Below are 16,555 nucleotides of genomic sequence, written 5' to 3'. Positions count from 1 at the left end.
AGGTTTTGATAAATCTCCCCCCTAGTGAGTAAAAGGTTTAAAAAAAAAAACTGCCACAATTCAAAAATACACCTCAAGTAAGAACACAAAATTACTCAAAGTGAAAAGCATTGCAGGTACACGTACACCATTTTATATTTGCATTGTAAGCAATATTTATATTAAGCGCATGTAACAAATTTGAGGAACAAAATATAAACTACACTGTTGAGCAACATAACATTTTATTATATGATACTTGAACTCTAATTACCTAACACTATAAGATAACACTATAAGTTTAAATATCTATTCACATCTATAAAAAAATACTCCTACAGTTTCCAACATAGAGAATTTTGACAGACTATGAGAATTGACTTCTACAGGAAAGACTTGACAATAGTCAGTGGGAATAAGATTTCCTATAACCCCTTGAGGACCGGCCATTTTTCATTTTTGTTTTTTCCTCCTTCCCTTAACCTCATCATATCATAACCTTTTTTATGTCACCAAAAAATCTATGGCGAAACCCAAAAAAAAAAAAAAAAAAAAAACATTTGTGAAGCAAAATTGTAAAAAACAAAACAAAAAAAAATGCCATTTTGGAGATTTGGGGGCATTCAATTCCATGGACTGCACTTTTTTGTAAAAAGGACACCTTATATTTATTCTGTAGGTACATAGGATTAAAATGATACCCAACTTATATAGGTTTAATTTTGTTTTACTTCTGTTACATAATGATAACTTTTTGTACGAAAATTAGCATGTTTAAAAATGTCCTCTTCCAACCCCTATAACTTTTTTTTTTTTTCATGTACAGGGATTTGTGAGAGCTAATTTTTTGAGTCATGATCTGTAGTTTTTATTGGTACCATTTGTTTTGATGGGACTTTTTGATCAGATTTTATACATTTTTATGCAATTTTGGATTTTGTTATTTTAAAGTATGTTAAAGTAACGTTACATTTTTATAGTTTGGACGTTTATGCATTTAGCAATACCACATATATTTATATTTATTTATTTTTTACATATTTTTTGTTTAATGGGAAAAGATGGGCGATTCAAACTTTTATTAGTAAAGGGGTTAAATCACTTTTATTAACTTTAAAAAAAAACTTTTTTACACACTATTATAGTCCCCACAGGGGACTATTACATGCAATCTTCAGATTGCATACACTGTTCAATGCCATGCCATAACATAGCATTGTTCAGTGTTAACGGTGCTCTGCTGTTCCAGCCTGTCATGGCTGGACACCGCTGTTTCCCCTGCGGTTGTCCCGATAAGCACCGGCGAGCAGCCCGAAAGTGATTTTAACATTTTAAACACCATGATTAGCTTTGATTGCGGCATCTAAGGGGTTAATGCCGGGCATCACCTTGATCAGTGATGTCAGCCATTAGCCATGAGTCCACCATTAGACCACCCTGCTATGGCCCCCTAGAAGGGGAGCTGGATAAGGGCGTACAGGTACTCCCTTCGTCCTCAAGAGGTTAAAGTACCAATAACATGTTAGCACATACAGAAAACACATGCTAGGACCCCAGTCACCCAACAGAGTTTATAAAAGCGCTATTTTGACCCTTCATTCAGGTATGTTAGTGAAGACCTCTGTGCAATTCCATAGAGCGTCAGTTTAGTTTGATAACATAAGAGTCTATGTATGCCATTTGCCACAAAGCAGCATCCATCATAGTTATAGGCTGAGTTTTTTTTCTTTTGCACCTCTTGAAGATCTTTATCTCGCTATTTTCATACTAAAAGTTGTCTTCCTTTTGAAAAGCTGGATTAGAGTAATGTTTAGATTCTTCATTGGTTTTTGCGTACACAGTAGTCTCAATTGGTGGCCACGTTTTGTCCTTTTCTAAAATTGCCCTTAATTGTTTATAGGTGCTACCAGGTTTTAACTTTAGACATTTCTTCAGAGCCAACCAGAGAGCTCTATTGTCCAGAATAAATTCCTGAAGAAAAAAAAGCAAACACATTAATTTACTTTTTTTATAGTAGTATTCATTTTATTACTTTACATCAAATAACAGTGCAATCATGCCTAAAAATCCTGATGTGCAGTCTTCTTGTATATGATACAATCCCATTCACTTCACTTTCCTTTTTATTATTATTATTATATAACTACTTTAGCATTTAAACAATTGTGTGTATGTATCTTAGCATACATCTATTACAATTATTACTTGCATAACTCATACTGAGTCACAACCTTCTAAAAAGAGAAAAATAAACAGGTCTATATTATGTCATCAATTAAAGGCAAGATGCATATCTAATAAAAATTGCCTTAGGGTGATAATGATTCTAGCATTTCATAACTTATGCATTAGTTCCAAGAAAGGGGGAATTTGAGGAATCAATGTCTTCTTTAAATTTTGTAACTATAATTTCCTAATCCCTCTTGACTCCTTCACTGCTCACTCCTTTACTCTTTGTCTTGTCCTTGTATGTATGAAATTATAATTAAATATATTTGTTCAAATTAGTTTATTCCATAGTTATCTTCATGCTTACATATTTGATGTTGAAAAAAGTCATCCAAATCATATACAGTAAAATCTTCCTTAGCGGAAACTCCCAATAGCAGACAGTTTTTTATTCCCCGGTAGAGTCCCATAAGGCTTAATGTATTTGCACACTCCGAATACAGGACAAAACACTTCCAATAGGTAAAAAAACACTCCCAATAGGGGACAACCAGGCATATGTGCTAGCCCTACCTTGTACACTGGGCCGCCATCAGGGGGGTACAGTCAATACACCAATAAGGGGCCCCGGCCCCCTTTGCCCCCCCCTGCAGTAGCCCCAGCATAGAAGCAGAAGACTGCTGCTTAAACAGCGGTCTCCTGCTTCTGTACATCCACAGACCACTTCATTCACCCCCCCCCCTGAACCACTTTATTCCCTTTGTGCAAAGTCATCACCCCCTCTTTATTACCCCCTATGCCTTTTTATCCCCCCCCCTGTCCCATATATTTTTCCCCTTTAACCCCCTGTGCCATTTCATTGCCCCTTCATCCCCATATGCCAAATCCTCCCCCCATACCAATCGTGCCACATCACTTTTCCCTTCCCCCCACTAGCCAGCAAGCTAAGGTGCAGGGGCTCTCAGTCGGTCCTCTGTGCTGCACTCACTGAGAGCAGTGGCGGCTGCCAGTGGCGATGAGTAACATTTCTGATGTCCTCTGTGCTGCACTTACTGAGAGCAGCAGCTGCGGGTACTGACGAGTGATGTCAGGAGCATCACTCGTCACTGCTGACAGCCGCCACTGCTCACAGTCTCTCAGTGAGTGCAGCGCAGAGGATGTCAGGAGAATGTCAAACCCGCTGAGATCCCCTGCACCTGAGCCTACTGGCCAGATAAGAAGAACAACAGGGGGAAGAAGGAAGGGGAAAAGTGATGTGGCACAAAGCGTAAGGGGGGGGGGTGATTTGGCACAGGGCACAAGGGGAATAAAGTGGCACAGGGAGTTAAAGAAGGGAATGAAATGGCACAGGGGAGATCGAGGAGAAATTACGTGGCACAGGAGGTTCAAGGGGGGAGCATGAAGTGGCATTTGAAGGATTAAGAGGGGAATGAAGTGAAATGGGGTAATGAAATAGTACGGGGTGATAAGTGGCGATTAAAGGGCACTGGGAGATTCTACTGTAATATCACTTTTTATCATGTTTAAAAGGTAATTACACTCTGCAGTGAGTACAGTACAGCATTTCTTCATTTAAAAATATTTTTTCCTTTATTTAAAAAGCCTTTTTTCTAAATAGGGGACATTTGTCTGCTATATATGTTAAACTATTACATGTTGCTTGCTGCAATCATATGGCCATTCAGTTAAAATAATCAAATTAATATATCATATCTTTTTAGAATTATACTGACCTCTACTATGAAAGAGACAACAAGACATATAATGAGTATTACCAACATGTGGATCCTCCATTTTGTGGGTGTGCAGACAGTCTGTAAAACAAAATCCAACCAAAGTCAGTAATGTAGTGTACCTCTTGGTGAGAAATCACTGACTGCTAGACATGCCTCTACAATGCACTCAATCTGGGGAGCATGTGAAAGTCAGTCATCTGAACACTCATAGAGATATGTCTGTAACGATGCTGGATGTGGATCCACTGACCTAAGTGGCTGATGACAAGGGCTGTATCGGGGAGTGGAGTCTAAGGTGCCACTGGTATTCACCAGAGCCCGCCGCAAGGCAGGATGGATTTGCTGCAGCAGGCGACATTCAGGTCGCTACCCCGATACAACTCGACCACACAGGTAGCTGGGCGAGGCGAAGTACAGTAGGATGAGGCAGAAGCATAATCAGACTTAGCAGAAGGTCAAGGCAGGCAGCAAAGGTGCGTAGTCAAATAACGTAGTGGAAGGGTCAGAACACGGGCAAGGCAAACAGACAGTATGGTACGCTTAATCTCAGGCAAATGGCACTGAAGATCTGGCAGGGAAGTGTGGGAGGTGTGGTGTCAGGAGCAAACACTAATTATTTGTGCACTGGCCTGTTAAATTTCAGAGCTCTGGCAAGCGTGCTCCCTAGGAGACGGGGACGTGAGAGCGGGAGCTGAGACACAAAGACAGCGGAGCGTGGTGAGTGACGGGCTGGGATTCGCATGTGGGCACGTCCTGCAATGTGAATCCCAGCCACGCCAGCAGACGGGGAGACAGGGAGACTGCGCTCAAGGCCAGAGCTTGCGGCCGTAGGGCAGAGTGTAACAAGGGGTCAGTGCGCTAACGGCCATGGGAAGTGACCGGAGCGCAAGGTGTAACAATGTGCAGGATATTCTGTGGCCACATGTGATACTTCTCATGACTTCCAGCTGGCATTTACCAGCAGGATAATGCTTTTCCAAACACAGCAAGGTTTCCCCAGGAATGTATCAGCCAGATTGCCATTATTCCTTGGCCTGCCTAGTTGCTAGATGTATTGCAAATCAAGCCTTTATGATGAACCAGCTTCATCAGACTATAAGTCTACAGGATCTTCAGGTCTAGCTGAAATTACTATGGGCAAATGTTCTGCAGGAGGCTACACAGAATCTTTATTACCCCCATGCCCACCTGTCATATTGATTCCAGGCTAGAGGTGTCCTGACAAAGTACTAGGGCCTCTTATAATTGTACAGTTTTTCCCAATACATTTATCCATTGGCTCTACTATTGTAATTATATATATATATATATATATATATATATATATATATATATATATATATATACATATATATATATATATATATATATATATATATCATTATTACATTCACACATATAAAGTTTCATTTGATTTTAACAACTCTCATTATTATTATTTTTTTGGCAATGAGTGTATTATAGGAAAATGTTCATAGATTATATTGCTAAAAATGTGCTTACCTCCAAAACTGCATACATATTCTTGAAATCCCCAAAAATGAAGAACAAGGTAAGTGTAAACTCTCCTATAAGTGCCATTACAAAAATATCTAAACAAAAAAAGGAGGAATTTATATAGTTACTTAACCATCTAGGAACTGTAGTGAACTGGATGAAGATTAGTAGGTTATATCAACAAATAAGTGCAAAAAGTTTACTCACAGTTTGTATACAGTGGTTTTCGGAAGGGTTTCCCCTTTGAGAAGACAAAGGCTAAGATCACCAAGTGTACAGCAGTAAGTAACCACAGCGTTGTGTTCTCAAAACTTTCATAGTTCTTTTTTGTTCTTTTTGAGATTAGTTCAAGGGTAAGGTTCTGGTTCAAGCTTGTATTTCCTGGATAACAGGCACTAATAATGATATAAGTAAAAGTCATTACATTAGCACATAATAAATAAACATAATTAAAGGCTTAATTTTCTTTTGTCTTCTTATTAGATTTATTAAAAGGAAAAATATATACGGTATATTTCTAATCGAGTAATAAAAAAATTAAGCTATCATACCAGCTTAGGTTCATTAGTTCACAATAAATATTATTATTATTATTATTATTGGCATGGCTGCAGTGGGATCACTCACTTGAATATTGCAGAAAGACCTTGTCTGTACTGCAGCAGCTCCCCACTCTAAAGGGGGTCCCAATCAGGGTGTCTCCAGCTGTTGCAGAAAAAAAACTACAACTCCCAAAATTCCCAGACAGCCAATTTTTTTTAAAGGTATCTATAGCCTTTATGCAGATATATAAAAAAAAAAAATACAGTATATGGTTCAAGGGACTTTAGAAAATGAGAAAAACTAGTATATTAAGCTGGGATGATACTGTTTGTCCAACAATCCAGCATTATTGCCAGACAGCATATAGGCGCAAGATTTAAAAAAAAAAAAGTTAGACTCATAAATGGGTTGGTGTTCATTCACCCAATTCAAATTGGGTTTGTTTTTAAAAATATAGCCATAAGGTAAAAGTGATTTGCTTTATAATCACAATAGAGGTGTTTTATGAAGATATGAAGTCTTTCGTCTGTGCTTGCACGTTACATTTTTACTGCATTTGTCACACATTTTTACAGCATTTTGGCTGTTTCTGCTATGAATTTCCGAAATTGTGGCACAAAAGACATGTTTTTAACCATAATTTGAACAATATTACCATTTTGAAATTATGTTGGGAAAATGATGGCATAAATTAGCTAAAACACTCAAAATATGCAATGTGTTAACACAGCCTTATTATTACTACTATATATCCTGATGCCAAAGACATAGCAGATGGAGCCGGGAAGGATCTGAGAGCTAGTAGGAAGGGATATGGTAGGTGATAATGTCAAGGAAAAACTCCCAGCATAAGTGAGTACCAGAGTAGATGTCAGCCAAGCCAGGGTCATACACAGAATAACATACAGGAAAGCAAGTTCTGCCACTCCTTGAAGACAAAATGATGGCCAAAACTCTCTATCCCTGATATTGTTGCAATCCAAGGAAAATTCCTTGTATAGAAATCCACAAAAATGTAATGGGCTCTATGGGAAGGACATTGAGAAAATAGGGGGACTACTCCTGTCTCAGAAAATAAAAGGGAAAAAAAACTTGTCTGAGGACACTGTTCCTAGATCCAAATATTTTCAAGTCAGATGCTGAAGGATGGTTGAAGTGCTATGCAGCATTATGTTTATTGATAATAAAAACCAATGATGGGTTTTGGAGGTATAGTCCACCTTCCTAAGATTGACATGTACAGCATATCACAAAGAGCTCTTTAAATACACTAAAATGGGTGCCAACATACAGTGGGCAGAGTTACAAAGAAACACACAACCAAAAACCATAAAAAGAATTATAAAGGACTTTCATCCATATAACAGATCATATTAAAACACAAGAAGTATAAGAGAACAGTAAAATAATATTGATAAAGAAGCGTATTGTGCACAACTAAAGGTCACAGCAATCCCACTATTCACATGCATCGGTAGTACTGCATGAGAACGAGGTTCAATGTGTACATACAGTAAATAAACAAATAGCATCCATGATCTTGTAGCAATCCTCCAATCATGCGTAGTAGAGCAGAGCTTGAAAGTCTGATGATAAGGATGCATCGCCAGGGGCTGAGGATCACATGACGAAATAGCAGCATTGAGGAGTGATCCCGGAGATGAGCATCTGCAGATGGATAGTAAAATGGACCGCATTGCCAGAGGCAGAGTCATACAACCACAGCAGCCACTGACAGCATTCCCATGAATGCAGAACAACGTAAGTATTATTATCAAGGGTTCTCTCAGCAAATGTGTATATATTGAAAGAAACCGATACAGGGTGGCGACTGACTGGGGGAAATCAGTCTTATAGATAATTGTAATTTGTGATCAGTCATAAAGGGAGCAAAATTATGGAAGCATAGGACCACGAATGAAAAAAAGCATAAAAAAGAGAAATAATTATATAAAAATGAATATGTAATCACAGCAGACATGCTGATATAGTAGCAATATCAGGTTTGGCAACAATATATAATAGGGCCAATAAATGGCAGCATAAGATGGTCAGCGGCAAAATAAACAAAAGGGCAGTTATGGAGCAGCACTGTATAGCATCCTCAAGCAGCAACACAATTATAGCAGCAGATAAAGAACAATGATAATAGTGGTAAAAGATATATTAATAGCAGCAATATATCCAAGAATTTTACCCAGGAACAAAGGATGGTTAGCAGCAGTGTATATCAAAGGAACATTGATACAACAAAGTTCAGTGGCAGCCTCATGTACCCGCAGTTAAATAGCAACAGAGATAACACTATAAAGATTTATAGCAGCAACACAATCGCAAACGATTGCATTATAGATAGTAATATTACAGACAATAATCGATATAAATAGATATAAATATTACAGATGATAATAGATACCAGTTAATCTTATTAATAAAAAAAAAAATGAATGCACCATTCAGTATTAGATTGAGTTGGTGCTAATGAGGTAGTGGGCCTCTTTTAGGTATGCTTACTCGGCTGTAAACATTCATGCTGTGTCAACTCAGTAGCCTTATTATAAGAAAAATTAATACTTTTTTTGGATAGTGTTTAGCAGGAAACCTGGCTTTCAAGATGTTACTCTGCTCCTGAAAGTCAGTCAATGAGGAACAATTTCGCTTAATACGTTTGAACTGGCCAAACGGTATATTAATTACCGTATATACTCGAGTATAAGCCGACCCGAGTATAAGCCGAGACCCCTAATTTCAACCCAAAATCCCAGGAAAAGTTATTGACTCGAGTATAAGCCTAGGGTGGGAAATACCTCATCCCCCCCTGTCATCATCCAGACCCGTCATTAACATCCTCATCATCATCCCCTTGTCATCATCCCACACATCCCCCCTTCATCATCCCCTTATCATCCCGCACATCCCCCCTTCATCATCCCCTTATCATCCCACACATCCCCCCATCATCCCGCACATCCCCCCTTCATCATCCCCTTATCATCCCACACCCCCCCCTTCATCATCCCCACCCCCCTTCATCATCCCCACACCCCCCCTTCATCATCCTCTTCTCATCATTCGCCCTCAGTGGTCTTCAACCTGCGGACCTCCAGAGGTTTCAAAACTACAACTCCCAGCAAGCCCGGGCAGCCATCGGCTGTCCGGGCTTGCTGGGAGTTGTAGTTTTGAAACCTCCGGAGGTCCGCAGGTTGAAGACCACTGCGGCCTTCAACATCATCCAGCCCCCTCTCACCCCCTTTAGTTCTGAGTACTCACCTCCGCTCGGCGCTGGTCCGGTCCTGCAGGGCTGTCCGGAGAGGAGGTGGTCCGGTGAGGAGGTGGTCCGGGCTGCTATCTTCACCGGGGGCGCCTCTTCTCCGCGCTTCCGGCCCGGAATAGAGGCGTTGCCTTGACAATGACGCAGAAGTACGTTGGCAATGAACGCACCTCTGCGTCGTTGTCACGGCAACGTGACTATTCTGAGGCCGGGCCCGAAGCGCTTAGAAGAGGCCTCCCCGGTGAAGATAGCAGCCCGGAACCAGTATCCCACCGGACCACCTCCTCACCGGACAGTCCTGCAGGACCGGACCAGCGCCGAGCGGAGGTGAGTACTCAGAACTAAAGGGGGTGAGAGGGGGCTGGATGATGTTGAAGGCCGCAGTGGTCTTCAACCTGCGGACCTCCGGAGGTTTCAAAACTACAACTCCCAGCAAGCCCGGACAGCCGATGGCTGCCCGGGCTTGCTGGGAGTTGTAGTTTTGAAACCTCTGGAGGTCCGCAGGTTGAAGACCACTGCGGGTGGGGGAGTTCACTCGAGTATAAGCCGAGGGGGGTGTTTTCAGCACGAAAAATCGTGCTGAAAAACTCGGCCTATACTCGAGTATATACGGTATTCATATTCTGTAGGGAGTTCCAGATATCTGTTGCTATCAACTGTTCTAAAATACTTTTTAGTTTGTAGTTTGCCAGAGTCCCCATGGAAAACCATCACATCTCAAAACTGCGTTATCGTTAAAAACAGAATTTGCAAAATTGAGGCCCCAATCATTCTTATTAAGAACCATTAAAAATTTACTTAGTTCCAAAGAGCTCTCATTCCAGATAAAGAAAATGTCATCAATGTAAAGTTCATAAAAACTACAATACTAAAAAGGGGGTCGGGATATATAAAGTTCTTCTCCAAGAGGCCCACAAACAAGTTAGCAAAACTAGGTGTCACATGCGAGCCCATTGCTGTACCTGTGTGCTACGAGTATATTGGCTGTTGGAATTCAAAGTAGTTGTGGTTAAGCATGAACCTTAACCCTTTTATAACAAAGTCCCTTTGAGCTACCGGCATGTCTACATCAGATTCAAGAAAATGTAATATTGCACTAAGCCCCAATTTGTGGTCTATTACAGTATATAGTGAAGATATATCTATTGTGACCAGAAGGTATTTATTTTTCTTAAGACGTAGGGCGTACCCTGCTTCACACCGGGTCGGTCCCGGCGGCACTATTAGCGCTATTAACCCTTTAGACGCGGCAATCAAAGTTGATCGTCGCATCTAAAATGAAAGTAACAGCTTCCCGGCAGCTCAGTCGGGCTGCACGGGACAATCGCGATAAAATTGCGATGTCCCGATCAGCTAGGATGTGAGCGGAGGTCCCCTTACCTTGCTCTGTCGCGTCCGATCGGCGATTGATTGCTCCAAGCCTGAGATACAGGCTTGAGCAATCGACCGCTCATAACACTGACCCATGCAAAGATATGTAAAAAGATGTGTAAAAGATCAGTGTGTCCAGTGTTAAAGCCCCTTATGGGAGCTATAACACTGCAAAAAAAGTGGGAAAAAGCTAATAAATTCATGTAACCTCTTCCCTAATAAAAGTTCAAATCACCCCCCTTTTCCCATAAAAAAAAACTGTGGAAATAAAAATAAACATATATGGTATCGCCGCGTGCGGAAATGTCCAAATTATAAAAATATATCACTAATTAAACCGCACGGTCAATGGCCTACGCGCAAAAAAATTCCAAAGTCCAAAATAGCGTATTTTGGGTCACTTTTGACATCATGAAAAAATTTATAAAGAGCGATCAAAAAGTCCGATCAATACAAAATTGATACCTATAAAAACTTCAGATTACGGCGCAAAAAATTAGCCCTTATGCTGGCCCATACGCAAAAAATTTAAAAGTTATAGGGGTCAGAAGATGATAATTTTTTACATATAAAATTTCCTGCATGTAGTTATGATTTTTTTCAGAAGTACGACAAAATCAAACCTATATAAGTAGGATATCATTTTAATCGTATGGACCTACAGAATAAAGATGAGGTGTCTTTTTTACCGAAAAATTCACTGCATAGAAACGGAAGCCCCAAAAATTACAAAATGGCATTTTTTCTTAAATTTTGTCGCACAATTATTTTTTTCGTTTCTCCATGGATTTTTTTGGTAAAATGACTAATGTCACTGCAAAGTAGAATTGGTGGTGCAAATAATAAGCCATCAAATGGAATTTTATGTGCAAAATTGAAAGCGTTATGATTTTTAGAAGGTGATGAGGAAAAAATGAAAATGCAAAAACGGAAAAACCCTGCATCTTTAAGGGGTTAAAGATGTGTTTTTGTAGTAGTATATCAATGTAATGAGCTAGATTGGACAAGAGTGAATTTACCCCTGAAATAATTGGGTGACCTGGTGGGTTCTTTTGGTCTTTATGAACCTTAGGGAGAAAGTAAAATAGTGGTAGGCAGGTTCAGTTACCAATATTTAAAGGGGTACTCCGGTGCTTAGACATCTTATCCCCTATCCTTTGGATAGGGGATAAGATGCCTGATCGCGGGAGTCCCGCCGCTGGGGACCCCCGTGATCTTGCACGCGGCACCCCGTTTGTAATCAGTCCCCGAAGCATGTTTGCTCCGGGTCTGATTACTGTCGATCGCGGGGCTGGCGGTGTGTGAAGTCACGCCTCCTCCCCCGTGTGACCTCACGCTCCGCCCCTCAATGCAAGTCTATGGGAGGGGGCGTGACAGCTATCACGCCCCCTCCCGTAGGCTTGCATTGAGGGGCGGAGCGTGACGTCACACGGGGGCGGAGGCGTGACGTCACACACCGCCAGCCCCTTGATCGACAGTAATCAGACCCGGAGCGAACACGCTCCGGGGACTGATTACAAACGGGATGCCGCGTGCAAGATCACGGAGGTCCCCAGCAGCGGGACTCCCGCAATCAGGATAGGGGATAAGATGTCTAAGCACCGGAGAACCCCTTTAATCTCTTTCAGTTTTATTCAGTACACCATTGGCATATCCATCCAAAACTAGAATTTTTAGTTCCTCCTTGTATTTTTCAATCCATTAAAAGTAAGGGGCGTATAATACATATTATCAGACAGTAACCTTAGGGCCTTTTTAACATAATTATCATAATCATGGATCAAAATCCTGCCCCCTTTGTCCTTTCTGTGCTGTGTTTACATATTTATTTTATATAATTATATCTCTATTTTATGCTTTTTCATTTGTGGTCCTATACTTCCATAATTCTGCTCCCTTTATAACTGATCACAAATTACAGTTATGTATAAGACTGATTTCCCCACCCTGTATCAGTTTCTTTCTATATATACACATTTTCCGAGAAAACCCTTGATATTAATACTTACGTTGTTCTCCATTCATATTCATAGGAACGCCGCCAATGGCTGCTGTGGTTATATGCCTCTGACAATGCGGGCCGTTTTATCATCCTTCTGCAGATGCTCATCTCCGGGATCACTCCTCGAGGCTGCTATTGGGGTGATGTCATCATGTGATCCTCGGCTCCTGGCGACATGTTCTTATCATCGGACTTTCAAGCTCCACTTTACTACGCATGATTGGAGGATTACTACAAGATCATGACCGCTGTTTGTTCATTTACTTTACGCACACATTGAACCTCGTTTTCATGCAGTACTACCGGTGCATGTGACTAGTGGGATTATTGTGACGTTTAGTTGTCCACAATACGCTTCTTTATTGATATTATTTTACTGTTTTCTCATTCTTCTTGTGTTTTTATATAATCACTTATATGGATGAAAGTCCTTTATAATTGTTTTTATGGTTTTTGATGTGAACTGTGTTTGTTTGTAACTCTGCCAACTCTATGTTGGCACCCATTTTAGTGTATTTAAAGAAGCTCTTTGTGATATGCTGCATATGCCAATCTGAGGAAGGATGACTGTACCTCTGAACGCGTCATTGATTTTTATTATCAACAAACCACATGCCGCATCTGGCTTGAAATTTTTTTTATTTTCATCATAATCTCCATGGGAGAAGGTTTCCCCCCCTCCCATTCGACCTTTGGGCTTGGCAGTTTGCTTCCACATGACTACTGGTACCCAATTGGGGTGATATGCACAATTCTTCTGTAACCAGGTGAGCGGCCATCTTGAAGAGCCGCCCTGCCCTGTCCTTGCCGGGACACTGATGCCTTAGGTAATACATGAGGCACTGTCCTCCTTTTTTCATTTTCTCTTAATAGTTTTACGCCTGTCTTAGACACATTAACTTTGAGCATAATTGGGAGAACTGGGTTCAAAGGAACTAGGACAGGAACTGTAACAAAATGCTGTGCTCGTATTGCAACTGGGATCACAGATATGAATTGTCATCTTTTTGGATGATATTGGATTTTCAACCATTGATTAAAAGCCTTGTGAGCTTTCTGTAGTAGTTAGCCAAACCCATAAACCTTTGTATAACAGTTTAGTTTGGTGGGAAAAGGCAATTTTTTATCACTGCTAATACCTTCTGTGGGTCTATCAAAAAACCCTTTAATAGAAATCAAATACCCTAAGGGTACGTTCCAGCAGGTTACCCACATGTTTCCTGCTACGGGTTCATGTTTACAGAAAGGAGGTCCACTGCAGATTTTCAGCTGTGGAGATTTTCAGCTGTGGAACACCTGCTGAGGCTCAAACCCATAGTAGCTGAAACCTGTAGTAGGAAACTTGTGCTTTACCCGCTCATATGAACGTGCCTTAATAAAGGACATTAGGTGAAAAAGGATGTAATCCAGGTATATTACTACACACTGCTGAAGCATACAGTATCTTGTAAGATACCATTAATTTGTTCTTGGAAAATGGCCGGAGCATTATTTTCCCCAAGGGGCATTATAAGGTATTTACAATGCATGCTGCTGGGGTTGAAGGCTGTTTCCATTTATGCCCTTCTTTGATTCTTATGAGATTATATGCACCCCTTACATCTAATTTGGTAAAGGCCGTAGCTCCTGTGAGGTGGTTAAAGAGTTTCATAGTCAGAGGAATGGGGTACACACATTATTAATTGTAATGTCATTGAGGTCCCTGTAATTAATACCCTTCTTCTTGACAAAGAAAAAGCCAGCCCCTTCTAGGGAAGTAAATTTGAGGATGAGCCACCAGGACAGTGCTACACATATTACTCCACTATGGATTATTTCTCTGCCACAGAGAAATACCCTTTGGGAGTATGGCAGCCGGTGGAAGCTCAACAGCACAATCTAGGGGTCTGTGGGGAGGTAGCCCCCCCCCCCCCTTCTTTACCATATCAAAAACATTGCTGTATTCCTGATACTTTTTGGAAGAGAATAGCTTAAGAAAGTGCAAAGCAACTTAACCGGCCTATGTAAACAGATAGTATCACATTAACCCCTTAATGACCATGGACGTAAATGTACGTCCTTGTTTGGCAATACGTCACGCACCAGGAAGTATATTTGCATCCTGTGAATGACCGCAAGCATCGGAGCGGTGCTCGTGTCATACACGGAAGGTTCCGGCCTCTATTAGCAGCAGGGGACCTTCCAGTAATTGCTGACATACGCGATAGCGCGGATGTCCACCATTAACCCCTCAGATGTTGTGATCAGTACAGATCACGGCATCTGCGGCAATTCGCAAGTTAAAATAGATGATCGGATCGGCCGCAGTACTGCCGCGGCGATCCCATCATCTGTAATGGCGGACGGAGGTCCCCTCACCTGCCTCCATGTGTGTCGGCATCTCCTGCTCTGGTCTGAGATCGAGCAGATCAGAGCAGAAGATCGCTGATAATACTGATCAGTGCTATGTCCTATGCATAGCACTGAACAGTATTAGCAAGCAAATGATTGCTATAGATAGTCCCCTATGGGGACATAAAAAGTGTAAAAAAAAAAAAAAGTTAAAAATCCCCTCCCCAATAAAAATGAAAATTTTTCCCCCAAAAAGCGTAATAAAAAAAAACCAGCATATTTGATATCGATGCGTGCATAAGTGTCCGAAATATCAAAATATAATGTTAATGATCTCGTGCGGTGAACGGCGTAAACGTAAAAAATAAAAAAAATGTCCAAAAATGCACCTTTTTTTGTCATATTTTATTCCAATTTAAAAAAAAAATTATATAAAAGTTTTATATATGCAAATGTAGTATCGATAAAAAGTACAGATGATTGCACACAAAATGAACCCTCATACCGGCCTATATACAGAAAAATGAAATAGTTATAGTTGGTCAAAATAGGGCGATTTTAAATTACTGATTTTGCACAAAAAGTTTTAGATTTTTTTCAAGCGGTACAAAAATATAAAAGTATCTAGCCATGGATATCATTTTAATTGAACTGACCCACAGAATAAAGAACAGATGTCATTTTTACCGTAAATTGTACAGTGTGAAAGCGAAACCCTCCAAAATGTGCAAAATTGTGGTTTTCATTTAAATTTACTGCCTTAAAAAAATATTTTTTGGGGTTTGCCGTACATTTTATGGTAAAATGAGAGGTTTAATTACAAAGTACAATTGGTCACGCAAGAAACAAGCTCTTATATGGGTCTGTATATGTAAACATAAAAGAGTTATGGATTTTAGAAGGCGAGGAGGAAAAAACGAAAATGCTAAAATAAAATTGGCCTGGTCCTTAAGGTGAAAATGGGCTTGGTCCTTAAGGGGTTAAGGGCACCAAAACAAAACCTCAGCAGTGCGGATTATATATATATACGTAACCAGGGATAACCAAGAACAACAGCAGAATGTGGAGAGTTAATTACCTGGAACTAGAGGGTCTCCTGGTGGAGAACCCCTATCTTTACTGTCAAGGAAACGATCACATGGTTAATGTAAGCTGGTTAGAAAGGTATTTTATCATCTGCTTCCACAGTAGGTGACTCTGTTCTCCCCCCAGCAGTATGACTTGCAGATATCAGCAACATCACATAACCCCAGGTTATCCCTTCATTGCCTGCATTTATGTGTCATGCAGTGATTTCATTACTGTGTACAGGTTCTTCACTTTTTTGAGACACCATCACCAATCCTGTTGCAACTTCTAAAATCATTTTTGGAACATGTGAGGGAAAAGCCATTGTGTCTTCCAATACCTCTTTGTTCATTTTACCTGTAAAGATCATATTTGTTGTACCACGGCTGCTCCTGGACTATGAGAAATGCGTATGTCTGCATAGCTATTGTGAATAGAACATTGAACACCACAGAAAGCAGCATAGATGGAGAAATCAGTTGTCCTGGAGGTCTATAAGGTGCAAGTTTATGGTACGCTGGTGTTGAACTCACTGCAGAAAATGTAATAGATGATATTAAGAAACATAATGTCTAAAATGCTTGTGCT

The 16,555-nt window shown here is 40.5% G+C and overlaps 1 protein-coding gene across 1 annotated transcript in view; it reads right to left on the bottom strand.

Moving 5' to 3' along the window:
- Positions 1-200: 200 nt before the first annotated feature.
- The window catches only part of LOC130361835 (probable cation-transporting ATPase 13A4), a 103,555-nt gene continuing 87,200 nt past the window's right edge, over positions 201-16,555 (bottom strand). Inside the window, exons 26-30 of the mRNA XM_056565393.1 lie at positions 16,325-16,499; positions 5,589-5,776; positions 5,388-5,476; positions 3,882-3,962; positions 201-1,950 (exon numbers count right to left, since the gene is read on the bottom strand). Of these exons, the coding sequence (XP_056421368.1) occupies positions 1,747-1,950; positions 3,882-3,962; positions 5,388-5,476; positions 5,589-5,776; positions 16,325-16,499 (737 nt within the window). The 3' untranslated portion in view covers positions 201-1,746. The remainder of the gene's footprint in view (positions 1,951-3,881; positions 3,963-5,387; positions 5,477-5,588; positions 5,777-16,324; positions 16,500-16,555) is intronic.

Source organism: Hyla sarda, chromosome 3, assembly GCF_029499605.1.
Source record: "Hyla sarda isolate aHylSar1 chromosome 3, aHylSar1.hap1, whole genome shotgun sequence".
NCBI lineage: Eukaryota > Metazoa > Chordata > Amphibia > Anura > Hylidae > Hyla > Hyla sarda.
This window is presented reverse-complemented; position numbering and strand designations above follow the sequence as displayed.